The sequence below is a fragment of the Enhydra lutris genome, unplaced genomic scaffold, assembly GCF_002288905.1.
Source record: "Enhydra lutris kenyoni isolate GAN:26980312 unplaced genomic scaffold, ASM228890v2 scaffoldscaffold68, whole genome shotgun sequence".
Classification (NCBI taxonomy): Eukaryota; Metazoa; Chordata; class Mammalia; order Carnivora; family Mustelidae; genus Enhydra; species Enhydra lutris.
The window spans coordinates 13,357,181-13,373,576 of record NW_019154152.1 but is presented as its reverse complement, the minus strand read 5'-3'; the positions used below and the strand labels follow the sequence as shown (position 1 = coordinate 13,373,576).

The 16,396-nt window shown below is 37.7% G+C and overlaps 1 protein-coding gene and 1 pseudogene across 1 annotated transcript in view; one reads left to right on the top strand and one right to left on the bottom strand.

The window, feature by feature from the left end:
• Positions 1 to 16,396, bottom strand: part of LOC111159357 (DNA polymerase delta 3, accessory subunit) — a 47,872-nt gene that overhangs the window by 24,021 nt on the left and 7,455 nt on the right. Inside the window, exons 4-6 of the mRNA XM_022521757.1 lie at positions 7,613 to 7,652; positions 6,240 to 6,372; positions 1,033 to 1,297 (exon numbers count right to left, since the gene is read on the bottom strand). Of these exons, the coding sequence (XP_022377465.1) occupies positions 1,033 to 1,297; positions 6,240 to 6,372; positions 7,613 to 7,652 (438 nt within the window). The remainder of the gene's footprint in view (positions 1 to 1,032; positions 1,298 to 6,239; positions 6,373 to 7,612; positions 7,653 to 16,396) is intronic.
• On the top strand, positions 7,856 to 9,230 carry LOC111159259 (annotated as a pseudogene).

Genomic DNA, 16,396 nt, shown 5'->3' with positions numbered 1-16,396 from the left:
AACCTTCAAACTGTTACATTTATAATAATCAGAAGTGGATTTGAACACTGGTTGCACCACTGAATAGCAATCTGATATCCAGGCAAATCCGTCAATAAGTCTAGCACTCAGCTTCACCACATGCAAAATGGAGATCTCTCCCTCACTGAACTGTTAGGAGGATTTAAGCAGAGATCAAACTATTGGCACACAGTAGTTCCATAATGTTAGTGTTTTCCTTCTAATCCCCTCTCCTTTCCCAAAGTGGAAGTTGTAAAATCACAATGAAGGTAATAACAATAAAAACAATAATTGTGCCTTTTGGAGTATTTTTAAATACTGTTTTAATGAGACTTTTCTCAAATCAATGCACTTAAGTTACTTCAGATGAGTGAATAACAAAAAACTAAGGGAAGCAGCTAAAGAAAAAAACAAAAATTCATAAGACAGAACGAGAATGTTAAATATACTAAGAAGAAAGGCATAGAAGGCAAGGGTCAGAATATAAGATATTCCCAAAATGACGTATTGCTAATATAAAATTCCTTAAACTTTGTAATTTTCAGGTGTTCTCACATGCATTATTTGGCTTGCACAACCATCTTGTAATGTGTACAGGGCCATTTTACAGAAGAATCCAAGGCTTGGTGAGAAGCATTATCGAAAGAAAAAGGACTATTTTAGATGAGAATATCAAGAATTAAAGGATTCAAACTAAAGGAGAAAAACTAGAACATATTATATACATCAGAACCTTATGTGATTAAACTGCTACCACTGGAACTATAATGCTTTTCCAGTTACCCATTCTGAGCTATAAAGACATATCTTTATTTTTTTTTTTTAAAGATTTTGTTTATTTATTTGACAGAGATCACAAGTAGGCAGAGAGGCAGGCAGAGAGAGAGGAGGAAGCAGGCTCCCTGCTGAGCAGAGAGCCCGATGCAGGGCTCCATCCCAGGACCCTAGGATCATGACCTGAGCTGAAGGCAGAGGCTTTAACCCACTGAGCCACCCAGGCGCCCCAATAAAGACATATCTTTAAAGACTTACATTTGTTACCTCTTTAGTCTCTGTTTTGGTTTCCTTGTTGGCATCTTGAGTTTTAGAAGCAGCTTTAGAGGCAAACATACCCATTATCCCTTTGGGCTGCTGGAAAATCTGTTTGGAGGTAGGTGGACTGTGACCATTGGTTGTTAACTCATTATTGGCTGGTGTCTCACTTGATACTTGAAGATTGGACTGCTCAAACTTTTCAGAGGACGAGGATTCAACAGCAGCTCTGGGGACTGCAGCTGCACATTGTATGGCACTAAACCTGAGGTCACAAATATTACATTAATTTCAAAGTCTTGCTCCTTCCATACATTACATTCTAAGTCTAATAGTATTAAATTAGAACATTTTACAACTAACATAGATATTAGAAATTATATTGTGCAAAACTCTCATTTAGATACAAAACAACTATTGGAGAGACACCGAGGGACTTGCCCTAGATTATATATATAGTCAGTAATAGAACTGGGACTGGAATCTGATGTCTTCCTCCATACCATATTGAATATCTTTACTTTTTTGAATAAAGCTTTTAAATTCAAAACAATAAGAATACACCAGAAAATAACAAAAGATTAGTAATTTCACCATCCTTGGGAAATCAAAGGGTTATCTCTTGTTTTTAAAGACCTTCAACTTATAGGACTACATATGCAATGAATATTGACTGAACCAAAATTATGAGCTTTAAATATTAACAAATTTCCTGGCAACTCTCCTGGCCAGAGTGGATCATGCTTTGAAACAAGGAAGAAGCTGGGAACAGAGCCACTGGCTCCTATGACTGGTGGTCCTTCACTGTCATTTGTTCATAATTTCTAATAATACCAACTAACAGCACCAGACAAGTATGCCCCAAACCAAGTGAAGAAACTTGGCACAGTAAGCATGGCATATCAAAGGGAACATTCATCTCTTTTTCTTTCTTTTTTTTTTTTTTTTAAGATTTATTTATTCATTTGACAGAGATCACAAGTAGGCAGAGAGGCAGGCAGAGAGAGAGAGAGAGAGAGAGAGGAGGAAACAGGTTCTCTGCTGAGCAGAGAGCAAGATGTGGGGCTCGATCACAGGACCCTGAAATCATGACCCAAGCCGAAGGCAGAGGCTTTAACCCACTGAGCCAGCGAGGCGCCCCCATCTCTTTTTCCATAATCATCATAGATGCGCCTGTTTCACACAAATCACAGTTGTGCTTATAGCAAAGTTCCCCCACTTTTCTAAAAAAGAACACCATTTGATTTCCCCCAGTCTTTAGCTTACTGGGGGTTGGTGAGAGCTCCTTGGATGTAGGGAAGGGCATTACTGATCTTTTGTATTTTAGGTACGCAGTACAAGACCTGGCACACAGAAATACTAGTGAAAGAATGATAACTGAAGTCCCTGGAAATGAGACTTCTGGTTTCTCTCTCTTCTTCAATGTATCACCTCAACTTGGGGTGGGAGAAGATGGAGGTTAAGAAAGAAACAATGTGGTGAGAGTAATCACCTAGGAGATCGACCAGGCACAACTTCAAGATTAACTGCTAGAGTAACTAGCGTAAGAAAAAAGTCTCTGATAAATTATTTAATTTCAGAAGTAACTTTAGACTGAACAGTCCCAAAGGTAGAGTGTATAGCTTCAAAAATCTTCGACTGATTTACTATGGTCCACTTCAGAAAACCCCACACTACCACAAATATTTTGTGCATCAGAGTTAATAACAGACGGAAATCATTTCCTTTCACCCACTGGTCTTCCTCTCTAGCCTTGCAGTGCTTCTATGTACAAGGAAAAGAGCAATGTCTTCTTTCATTGTCAACATCTAAAGTTGGCCCTGAGACAACTCTTTCTCCATTTGGTCTACATTCCACACCTTAGGGTCAGGACCAGAAATTGGCAATAAGGAAGAGACCAAGTTAGGCTGGGAACATGTCCGAAGAGAGAAGAATCTGCTCAGTCCTAAAATTTCAACTTTCTTCCTGTCATAGCACTTCTTAAAACACACGAAACAATGAGTCAGATCTCAGTTGGCCCATAATTCTCAGGACCAAATACAAACTTTTTTATTGGAGTAAATTCTTCACATTTCTACCCAAGATACTTTAAGTATTTAAGTAAAGTTTCATTAAAGTGCTTCCTATTGCCACATTTCTACTTGCCATGTTTACTTTAGCAGTCTCTGAGCAAATTTCATTTTGAACTTTTGAGTCACCTTTATTCCTGTTTGCTTATTAGATACAACAGAAGAACTGATTTTTAGAGCTTCACATGCCATAACTATATTTTAATACAGGTTATTTTTGGAATTTAAAATATAATTTACATAAACACATCTGGGTATTCATCTTTTCTTGTGATCCTTCCCTAAAAACACCACTTATAAATATAAATGATTACTCTTTAGCTATGTAATTACATTTATTTATTTAATAAATATTTGTATGCTTATTATACTTAAGGTTTTGAGCTGTAGAATAAAAGAACTATTATCTACCATTAATTCACTCCACAATTACTTATTGAATGCTTACCATTTGCTAGGTACCATTTTGGTACAAAATAGACACAATCCCTATTCTCATGGAACTTCCAGAAACTACTGGCAAGTCTATATCTATTTCTCCTCAAGGACCTGGTTCTATCAGTTATCCCATCTTCCCCAGTAGCCTCAACCATTTCTTCTTTCATGGCTCTTTCCTAACAGTATAAGTTCAAGGCACTCTCAACTTTAAAAATGTGTAGATCCTCCCTTAGTCTCAATTCCTCCTTAGCTACCTCTCTTTTTCCTCCATTTTACAGTCAAATTTCCTGGAAGGAGTTGTTCATATTTGCTGTCTCACTTTCTCATGCTCCCATTTCCTCAGCTGACCAGAATCTAGTCAATCCACTGAAAACTCTCTTACTAAGGTCATCACTAAATCCAATGGACACTTTTCAGTTCCTGTTTTACTCAGCTTCTCAGCAAGGTATGACATTGTCAATCTGTCCCTCCTTGAAACTCTTTCCTTAGCTTTTAGAACCCCATATACTCGTGATTTTCCTCTCATCCCTGGTTGCTCCGATTTAGGCTCTGCTTCTCTTGCCCATCCCTTGAAAAATGGCTATCATTTAAATAGTGCTTACTATGTGCCAAGCACCATTTGAAGTGTTTTATATATATTCATTCATTTATTCCTTGACAAACCTTTGAGGTTAGAACCATTGTCAGCGTTGTTCTACCGAGGAGGAAACTGAGACACGGAGGTTAAGTAATTTGCTCAAGGATATACAGCTAGTAATTGTGGCCTAGAGTTTGACTTTCTGCCCTCTTTCATTCTATACATTCTCTCTGCATGACTGTATCTACTGCTGTGGTTCAGTTAATTAGCTATTTTCTCTGACGCCAAAATTTCTAATTTCAAGCCAGATTTCTCTCCTTGACTCTACACTACTGCATGGACATCTCCACTTGGGGCTCCCCATAGTTTTCACAAACTCAACATGTCCAAACCCAATTTAACATTTTTCATTCTCTCCCCAAGTCTACGCCTTCCCATATATTCCCTTTCTTAGTGAAGACATCACCCATCCAGACACATGGCCATCATCCTTAACACCATGAACACTGCCCCCATACACACACACACACACACCTGGTCCTCAAGCATTACAAAATCCAGGTTTTGAGAGCATGACTCTTTTAACTCTCATACTGCTTCACCTCCAACACCAGTACTATACTTCAGGTAACTCTTCTCCACCCTGAATCACTACATTTCTTCTCACTGATGGCTTTGTCTCCCAATTATTCATTCCCTTCTGATCTATGTTCATCATTGCAGCCAAGGGATCTTTTTTTTTTTTTTAAGATTTTATTTATTCACTCATTTAAAGAGCGAGAGCACATGCACATGCACGAACACAGTGAGGTGGAGAGGGAGCGAGAATCTCAAGCAGACTCCCTGCTGAGCACAGTGGCCAACACAGGGTTTAATCCCATGACCCTGAGGTCACGACCTGAGCCAAGAGTCAGATGCTTAACCAACTGAGCCACCCCGGTGCCCCCAAGTCATATTTCTGTAATGCAATTTTGATCATTTCACCCATCTGCTTCAACATCTTCAGTAGCTCCCTAGTGCCCTCAGAATAAAGTCTAAACTCCTTAACCTAGTGGTCAAAGCATATAATCTGACACTGACTTCTGTCTTATATCTCATAATATTACCTCTCACTCTAAGTTCCTGCCATAGAAAACGACTAGGTCTCACAGCACCAGGTTTTCTCGCAGCTCTGTCTTTACTTTCCTACTTCTCCTTTGATTGGCTACTACAACTCAAGTCTTCAGGCCTCAGCTTAGCTGCCACACCTCCAGGAAGCCTTCTTTCTTTTGCCTCCTCACTCACAAGTTGGGAATGAGTGCTTCCCCATACATTCTCCCACAGTATTACTCCTATTAGAGCACTGTCACACTATATTATAATTCTTCCCTTAGGAGTATCAATTCCATAAGCAGGGCCATATTCTGGGCCATATTCACTCCCTAGTGTATGGCATAGCATCTTTGTGGAATGAATTAAAATTATCTCACTTTGTACCTGTCAAAGTAGTCAGTGCTTAATATGTATGGGGAACTGACTTGAACCTTCAATACAACCCCACAAAGTGGGCATTATTACATCTAATTTAAAAATGAAAAAGCCAAAGCTCAAAAGAATTTAAATGATTTGTCCAAAACCAACAGGCTATTAAGCAGCAAAGCCACAACACAAACCTGTGCATTAGTCCACGACCTCACTGAAGATGATATAAAGGATACAAAAGATGAATAAGATCTGAGCCTGGCTGTGGAAGATCAAATGCTTTTGGATGGAAGAGAGAGGGATAACAAATCAGAAATAGTTCTTGAAGGACATCTGAACTGGTTCTTGAAAAATGGGTAGGATTTAGACAAGCAGAGACTGGGGTAAGGGAGTAATGAGGGGGCACAACAAACATTTCGGGTGGTGGTGACAGGATAAATACATGAGAAATAAATTTATGGGGAGTCCACTGGGATTTTCAATATGGGTTGTGGCTGCTATTTTTCACCTTATGATGTACTAATAAAACCAGGCATGTGTCTTACTGCAAGATAAATGGGGTTTTACTAGACTTGGCATTCACTCTTAAGAGGCAGCCACTGTGTAAACATCTTACAAAATCAATTCGTAAAGAAGCCCACAAGGAACATTAAGGAGCTCACTTGCTGCAGTTCTGCAAGTTGCTTTTAAGGATGTCATAGTCCGTATTGAACAGAGGCCCACTGTCCTTTAGCATGGCTTTCTGGATGCTGTACACATGGATGCTGGCAGTCACCGCTAGCTTGGACTTCACTGCTACAAGTCAACAGGAAAAGCAGTCTGTTAATACACAAACTTCATAGCATGTAGGGACTTTAACAAGAAACCTTTCTGCATTAAAACCATTTGCAATCTGTGGTGGTTCAAAAGCTCTAAAAGGCCAAAGAGTCACATACACAGTATAACATCAACTCTTCTGTAACTGGAACATCATGACAAGGTAGGTGGTGGTGAGTCAGTTCTAAGTTCAACACCTGTGAGGGTATCACTCATCCAGTGGACTTTAAGTAAACATTAATGAAAGATTGATGATGACTATGACGTTCCTTTTTTTTTCTTCAGTCACGGAAGAATCTTACACTCTAGCATATAATTAAAGTAATTTCTATCTGAGAAGACTCAATTATGCAATTCAATTTTTGTGTAGAGAAAGCAACTCTATAACAAAAATATTAAAAATTACTAACCAGGTAAGTCTGCAGCAAAAAACCATAAAACAACATCACAAGAACAAATGTTAGGTTCCACCAAGAACGGGACTATGACTGAGTCTCCAGCACCTAGCACAAAGCTTGATAGAGTAAATATTCATTATGTATCTACTGAATGGCTAAATCTCACTTTGGCCAAAACTATGGGAAATTCAGAAAGACAAAAGTGGACATCTCCTCCATCCTGAATATCTCGGAGTTATTTTGTAAGAAAATGACACCACTGGCAGGAGTCTTTGTATACAAAGTACAACAGTACAGGTTTTGTCTTGAGACATATGTCCAGATCATGTGGACCCTGTTATAAAATTCCTCTGAACTGGATTTTTAAATAATAGAACCAGAGCATTAATAGTCTTGAAATGGAAAGATAAATTTAATTTATAAGTTATATTAAGTCTTTCTGACTTTAGAAAAGCATTCTTTAATTTTCTTCCTAAAAACTGTTATGGAACACAACACAGTATTTAGAGACTATTGTCTCTTCCAGTTGATAAGGTGTTCCATATGGTATTCATGATAGCTTTTTGCATGAATGACATGAGTCTTGAAATCCTGTAATAAAAGTGTGTTGTAAATGACAGCAGCTATAGGTCTTAAAAATGGGAAGTTAGTTAGAGGTAGTATCCTATTTTAACATGTTTCAGAAACTACTAATAAAAAAATATTCAGCTTTTCAGTTAAATAGCTAAATATATTGCATGCAGATGCTAGGGGCAGATTTTTTACTGTACCTACACTGACGGCGTAAGAGGAAAATCTTGGTGAGTTGCTAAAACACTTACCTTCCAATTTATCTTCTCTCACTACTGCAACCTTGTGGCACTGCAAGGAAATAACACGTCATTAGTGTTTAAAGTAGTAATACAACTTGCAATTTTACAGTTTCTTTGCTGATAATTCAATTACACTTGAATGTGAAATTAGGAACATCAGATAACCCTAAAACTCTGTGTACAAGGGTGTCTGGGTGGCTCAGTAGGTTGAGTATCTAACTTGGTTTCAGCTCAGGACATAATCTCAAAGTCATGGGATCCAGCAGGGCCTCAGAATCTGCTTGCTCCTCTCCCTCTCCTTCTGCTTCTCCCCCCCCCAAATAAACAAAACAAACAAATAAATAAATAAAATCTTTTAAAAAAATTTATGTACAGGGCTGCCTGGGTAACTCAATAGGTTAAGTGTCTGCCTTCAGGTCAGTTCATGATCCCAAAGTCCCAGGATAGAGCCCGGTGCTGGGTTCCCTGCTCAAGGAAGAATCTGCTTCTTTCTCTCCCTCTATTCCTCCACCCCACTCATGCTCTCTCTCTCTCTCTCTCTCAAATAAATAAATAAAATCTTTTTAAGAAAATCTGTATACAGTTTAATAAAGTCAGACTCATTTTAACTTGTTTATTTTTTTTTTAATTTATTTTTTTTTTAAAGATTTTATTTATTTATTTGACAGAGATCACAAGTAGACAGAGAGGCAGGCAGAGAGAGAGAGAGAGAGGGAAGCAGGCTCCCTGCTGAGCAGAGAGCCCGATGCGGGACTCGATCCCAGGACCCTGAGATCATGACCTGAGCCGAAGGCAGCGGCTTAACCCACTGAGCCACCCAGGCGCCCCTTAACTTGTTTATTTTAAAATTTCTCCTTCTGGGTAAGAAAGTGATAGAATATACATATCAATACAATCAAAAACCGAACAAAAGGCAGCCCCCAGCTCACAGAGGAGAGTGAGTGCGCAGCCAGGCCAAAGCCCCACTATCTGTGGGGCCCATGCAGTGATCATGGTGGCGTGGGCAAGGTGTGGCATTCATTGCACACTACCAATACTTCGAGCTGAAACCCCTCTCCAGTAAGGACCCAGTCTCAAACAGGCTTGGGGCACAGAAATTGGCGGGTTAGCCAAGACTTTCACTGAACAAGGGAAGCTCATTTTGGACAATGTCATGACTCAGCTTGGCCCCTCATGAGCTGAAAAATCTCACCCATTATAGCTGGCTATTGGAAAGTTTTCCAAGGTACTTTCACAGGCAGAAGCCCTGGATAGTTTATCAGATAGAGTGATTAATCTCAACATGACCTTTGAGGTCATGAAGCAACATCCATTGCTTCCTCAATTCATCCATCTAGTCACCAAGTCTACAACATCAAATTCGACTCTCCCAATACTATGGGCCTTGGTGATCTGACTGGAGAGCCTCTCATCCAGTGTGAGAGTAACAGACGAGAGAGATGGTCCTCAAGAGATCAAAGGCTTACAAAGCCCAAACAGAGCTGGTCCTGGAATATTATCTACCAGACAAGAGGGGTGTTAGAAACATTCTCCAGAACAGAAACCAACAAGATCTGGCCCTATGTGTATGCCTTCCTACAAACAAAAAGTTCAACAAATAAACCAGAAAATATCAGTTACTTCATGAGGAAAACTGCATTTACCTAATCAGATGAGCAGAAGCTCCTCATCCATGCATTTAGAAGCTCCTTGTCCTAAGACCGGAATCTAGGAGTTCTTTGAACATTACATTAGTTTCATTTCTACTGATTTTATCTGGAAATTAAGTATATGCCAAATGAGTCAGATATGAAGACTCATCTTTTGAAATCACCTAGTGTGTTTTATAGTTATCTTCTACTATAGTGCAACTGAAAAACATCAGAAATGTCTAAACTTTAAAAAAAAAAATCTATTTGAGCATAATTAAAAGAGCAATTGGTAGTAACCTAATATTTGCTCAGAAGAATAAGTGGCTGATAAAGTTTCCTTATTTTCTGGAAAAGAAACAAATTCCATGTCAGTTGGGGGAAAGTATCTCATCAGAGGCTTTTGCGTAGATTGATGTCAAAAAAGACATCTTTAGCACTACCGTATATGGCTCTGTGAGATACTATGTCTATAAAATTCCAGGAAAAAAACCAACTGGATTTACGGATTAGTTGCATGATGCAAATTCACTACTGCCTTTACCTAAGACACTTATTTCTTTCTTAAAGACTTTTTTTTTTCTTTTGAGAGAGAGAGAGAGAGAGTGTGTGTGTGTGTGTGTGTGTGTGTGTGCAAGTAAGCAATAGAGCAGAGAGGCAGGGCAAAGGGAGAAAATCCCCAAGCAGACTCCCTGCTAAGCAGAGCCCAGATCAGGGCTTGACCTCACAAACCATGAGATCACGACCTGAGACCAAGAGTCAGACACTTAACTAAGCCACCCAGCACCCCTACACTAAGACATTTATAAACTAGCCATGTAAGCTGAATTTATTTTGTTGTTAAACATACCTTCAGTTTACTCAGAATTTTCAATTTGTTATAAAAGTGTATTAATTAGCTCATAGGAAAATTTATTTCCCCAAGATTTTTCTTTTGAGAATACACATGCACTGAGGGATATGATTTATGTTAGAAATTGACATAAGTTCTTGCAGAAACACCCAAGTCGAATTTTCAACAGAATATGTAATTAAAGTCTTAATGTTTTCATATGTTATTCAGCTTAGAAACATGTGCTTTAAGATCTAGTTAGTTTTGTTTTTTTTAAAATATTATTTATTTATTTATTTGATAGAGGCATAGCAAGAGAGGGAGAGTGGGAGAGGGAGAAGCAGGCTTCCCATTGAGCAGGGAGCCCAATGCAGGGCTCGATCCCAGGACTGTAGACAGGCGCTTAACAACTGAGCCACCAAAGCACCTCAGGATCTGGTTAGTTTTGTTTTTTAATCAAAATGTAAGCTCTGCCTTGATGAGTAACAAATTAAAGTCCAAAAAAAAAAAAAAAAAGAAAAGAAAAGAAAAGAAAAGAAACCCATAACACTAGTAAAGCAAGCATACTTTATCATCAGGAAATAGAAAAAGATCAGGTATCCTTGGGGAAAATTACCTTGATATATATAACAATCATAATTAGTAAAAAAAAAAATTAAAAGTATTTATACGCCAAGTTAAAAAAGGCCAGGAAAATAACTGAGTTTGCTGAATGAGCTCTTTATTCCTAATCAAAGTTAACACCTCTAATGATGACCGCCATAGTTATGTTCACTTATCTGACAGGAAAAACCTTTATTGGCAAGTATAATCTGAATAGCCATATTAAAACAAAAATATTTAATTCCTCAGTGGGCAACAAGGATGCTTGCTGATGTCCTGTGGCCTGGTAGAAAGAATGGAGCAACATGAGAGCTAGAGGAGAAACATAATTCTTCAATGGCATACTTACTTTACTTGGTGCTAAATCAAATGAAAGAAGTCCTTGTAAAAGCTGTTATTAACTGCCTTTGAAAATTTAGCCCATTTTACTCAGGGCACTTAAAATATGAATGCCTAGCATGTGGTTCTTCTGTATTTTGTGTGTGGGCAGGGAGGACTTCTTTTCCTTTCTTTTGATTTTTTAAAAATTCAAGGTTGATCTTTCAAAATGGACCAAGGTTTTTAAGAAGGATTATAGTAAACATTTCATTCTTTACAAAATTTTCTATAAATGTTTATTACATGCTTCCTAAAAATGTGTGCACTAGTAAACATGAATTATCAATAGGTTATCTGGCATACATTAGTATTATTGTATTAAAATAAAACTAAATTTTATAACTGTGAAAACAAACAAAAAAGCAAACACAGCATCTCAAATAGTGTGAGTAAAAGCGAACTTATTAGTGATATAATAAGAATTAATATATAATCATATGGAACCAAATAAAAATTGGATCTGTCGCTCAGATCTGGAATACCTTCTAAATCAAGCAAAGATTTAAATGTAAAGAATGAAACCATACATATACCATAAGAAAATATGGATGAATTCTTCTATAAATGGATAAACATAAACTGATACAATCTGAGAATAAGGAAAGGTTTCCTAACTATGAACAGTAAGAGTTCACTTAAATTATCCATAAAACTAACAAATATACAACTTCAAATGACAAAAATAAACTTTACGCACAAAGTACAAAGACAAAAATATCTGCAACTCACATCACAAAGAGTATTAGTATATAGCTTCCAAAATGGAGAAAGACACTTCTTTAGAAAAACAGGAAAGGAAAAGAAATGCAACTGACCCTGAAACAGATGACAACACGCATTGCATGGAGAAGGGGTCTCTCACACATCACTCATGGGAATGAAAAATGGAGAGGTATTGGCAATTACCCAATGTAGTACATATACACCTTAGGAATCCTAGGAAAATGTAACCCTAAATGTGGCAAACTATACAAACCATATATTCACTACAACACTATCTGTAATGGTGAAATACTGTAAATGACTCAAAAAACTATCAAAAAGGGACTGCTGGGACATTGGGGACAGTATGTGCTATGGTGAGTGCTGTGAAGTATGTAAACCTGGCAATTCACAGACCTATACCCCTGGGTCTAATAATACATTATATGTTAATAAAAAAATAAAAAATTTATTAAAAAAAAAAAAGGGACTGCTGAAAAAACTAAAGTAGATCGATGTAGGATCAGGTGAGGGGTGCCTGGGTGGCTCAGTGGGTTAAAGCCTCTGCCTTTGGCTCAGGTCATGATCCCAGGGTCCTGGGATGGAGCCCTGCATCGGGCTCTCTGCTCAGCAGGGAGCCTGCTTCCTCCTCTTTCCCTACCTGCCTCTCTGTCTACTTGTGATCTCTGCCAAATAAATAAATAAATAAAATCTTAAAAAAAAAATGTAGGATCAGGTGGCTGTAATAAGGAATGAAGAATATTTCTGTAACTGTTACGGAGTAATGTTGAGGATCTACAGCTAAGTGAAAGAGCAAAATGTAAAAGGGTATGAAAACTTTTGTCTAAAAAAAGGGGGTAATATGAATATATATTTGAATATATAAAAAATACATTCAAACAATGGAAAGAGAAGCAAAATCTTTTAAAATAGTTACCTGTAAGGAAAAGCGGGGAACCTAAAAATTGAAAGTGGGTAAAGATTTTAATTTAACGAGATACTGAGCTGGTGGTTTAACCACAGAGAAGAGTTATTGCAAGTAACTAAAATACAGGCTGATTGTGCATCCCTAGTAGGATATATCCTACAGACAAAAGGAACTACAAAGAAATCTTAAACTGTTTTCAGTAATCATATTACTAATAAAAATAGTAATTTTGCTTTTCTAAATCTTATGTTTGACTAAAGCAAATATTTATTTATGAAAAATGTTAAGAACTACCAAAATTTACAACGTAAGAGAAAAAAGCAGTATAAAATCAACCAAGTTAAAAAGAAAAAACATAGCTGTAAATTAGAACTAGGAATATTAGTATGTTTTCATAATGCATTTTCTCTTTTAAAAAAACAAGTCATTCCAAAAAAATGTCATATTCTGTAAAACTACACAATAAAAATTACAGAGTTAATGAGAAAAGGAACAGTAGGAATTATTCACTCAAACTTGTGCAACTTTGTAAGTAAGGCCCTAAAAACAAAAATTGGTAGCTTCAGGAGAAAATTGGAACAGCCCACACAGCTCAGTGTGGCTAAATGTTGCCTCAAGGGATATTGAAAATGCATAAAAATGACACAGTTGAAATGCCACCTTGCTGATGCTGAACAACATAGACCAGGGTAGAGCTCTGCTTCAGTGGGTTCCTTTTAAGATGGACACAGAAGTAAGTTCGGTATCCACAAACTCAGAGCTTGGCTGGGGTAAGCCCTCTGAACTTTATAGCAGTTAAAGAAAAAAAATGAAAATATGGCTATTTAATGAGAGAAAGTCGTTCTTTATAGAAAAATTCAAGCCAACACATGCAGAAAGAATGACAGAACATAACCATTTTGTAACACCTAGTGAATTAATAATCTAGGCAACAATAAAAATCAATCTCGGCAACAATCATTAGATGTACAGCTAATGGGGAACTTCATAAAGCATGGACTAGGCTGTCAACCTTCAAAACCACAAAAAGAAAATTAACAAAACACTCCCTTGAAATTTTCAAATAATTCTCTGGGTTGAGATTAGGAGGAGGCTTTCACTTTGTTTTTGTTTTTTTTTTAATAATATTTTGTACAATAATGATCACTAAAAAAAAATTTATATTTTTAAAAATCCATCAAAACCAGTGTTTTTTTCTTTCTAAAAACACTTAAAACTTTAAAAAGATATCAGAAGAAATAATAACAAAACCTGACATTATGCTTAATCATCAGCCTTTCCTTAGGAGGGCTTTCTTTAAGGAAGAAAGCATGGGTAAGCACCCACATTTGATCTGTAATTCCACAGGGTTCTGCAAAGCTGCCCTGTGAGGCTGTTTAGAGGGTGAGCACAAGGCTCCAAAATTCTCAAAACCACTTCAGCAACAGCAACTCTACTCTTAATATATTTTATATGTTAGGATTCTAAAATTTCATTTGAAAAATCATTCTGCTGCTTAACAAAAGCAGGATTCAAATGCCCACTTAAATTGAGAAACAGAATGCCTTCTACAAGCAAGCCACAGCATAGAAGTTCTTTAACTCATTATGAGTTACACATCATTTTGAAAGATTGGTTTCAAAAAAATGGCCCGAGGAACACTATTTATTTATTTATAGATTTTATTTATTTACTTGACAGAGAGATGGAGAGAGAGCACAAGTAGGCAAAGTGGCAGGCAGAGGGAGAGGGAGAAGCAGGCTCCCCACTGAACAGGAAGCTTGATGCGGGGCTCGATCCCAGGACCCTGGGATCATGACCTGAGCTGAAGGCAGCTGCTTAACCAACTGAGCTACCCAGGTGCCCTTGAGGAACACAATTTAAATGTACTTTTGGGGATTCATCCCCAAACCCCCCAAACCCTGAAGACCACCCGAGGATTTGAAATTAAGAACCTCGTCACGTGGGTTAGAATAAAAATCTACAACTCTACCTTAAAACATAAATTCTTGGGGCACCTGGGTGGCTCAGTGGGTTAAAGCCTCTGCCTTCAGCTCAGGTCATGATCCCAGGGTCCTGGGATCGAGCCCCAAGTCAGGCTCTCTGCTCAGAGGGGAGCCTGCCTCCCTCTCTCTCTCTCTGCCTGCCTCTGCCTACTTGTGATCTCTGTCTGTCAAATAAATAAATAAAATCTGTAAAAAAAAAAAAAAAAAAAAACAAACAAACATAAATTCTTAACCTTGGACCCTATTCCAGAAGATCTGTGAACACTAAAAATTTTATGAATATGTCAACATATGTATTTTGCTTTCAGATTCTCAAACGAATCAGTGATCAAAAAAATTAAAACCACTGCTTTAAAGGAATGTAAAGAACATGACTAGATTGAAGGCATTGACTAATTAAAGAAAGAGACAGAGGGGGTTAGTTAATCCCAGAAACAAAAGGAAAGAAGACATTCAGATGTAAACTTGGGCAGTATCCATTCCAGAAAGGATTCTAGTAGCAGGTTTATTTCTGAGAGCTAATGAATCAGGTCTGCTTAATTTTGTGTTTCTGATATATAATGACATCTGATTCTGCCTACACTTAAAAATGTCTTGATTATCATCTAGTTTGCCAAACAGCTTACCAATAAGGAAAGAAAATGCTGGTCATACAATATAAGGATTGGATCCTCATAGCAGTTGTTTCACCTTGTAAATTATTAAAATGCCATTCCATTTTAAATCTCACATGCTTGGGACTCTTGCTACAAGATAAATCCAATCAGTATTTTGATAAATCAGGCTTTTCTGAACTTAGGACTCCAAGGGAAAGTCAAAAGGGAAGAGAAAAACATGTATTACTGGATCACTGAGAAGGAACCCTAATCCTTACGCTAAATTCTATGGAGGTCTATTGGTGGTAGTGGTAGGAGCAAAAGAGCCTTCAGTGTAGAGGTTTGGGGAAGTGAGAACAGAAGATGTGTGCCTTACTTCTGGGAGGAAGTCAGAGAGGAGAAATTATCAAAGTTCCCAAGGATCAGTCCAGCACAGGGAAAGGAATGAGTTATCTCAGCAGAGCTTCTGGTGCCCATTCAGGCATGGGAGTAATGGGATGATCCTTGTGCCCCTAAGAGGGACATGGAAGTAGCTCAGAGAAAATCACTAGGCCCGAGAAAGCTTTGTGGTCAGGATGATGAAAACACAGCAGTGACCTGTGTTGATGGATGACAAGATGCAAGATAGGACTATAAAAAGATACATGAGAACAAGGATGTTCCTGGCCTCTGCCTCTGCCTCTGCACTGCATTAGCTCAGCCCCTTGCCAACATCCCCATCCTTCAGCCACTAAGCCGACCAAAATTAAAGCTCAAACTGAAATCAAACTCAGCTAAAAAATAAGTAAAACTGGACTTCCTGAACACCTGAGTTTGTGGACTGACATCTGAACAGTCTGGAAATTAACCATCCCTGTTCCCAATATACTTTATAAAGGAAGAAAGGAATAACAGAGCAGTCTCCTAATGTCTTATTGACTAAGAAAACTGCATAATCATGATATTGTCTTTGTATCGCATCCGAGATATTACCCAAGCTTCTCAGGGTTTTAGGTTTAGGCTAAAAATACAAATAGTATCAGGAATACGCAAAAAAAAAAAAAAATCTTGCAGTTGTCTTTTAAAACTTCCATAATACTGCATCCTGTTTTTTTCCCATGTTATGTTATATAACACTGTTTATGGCTCAAACATATTTCAG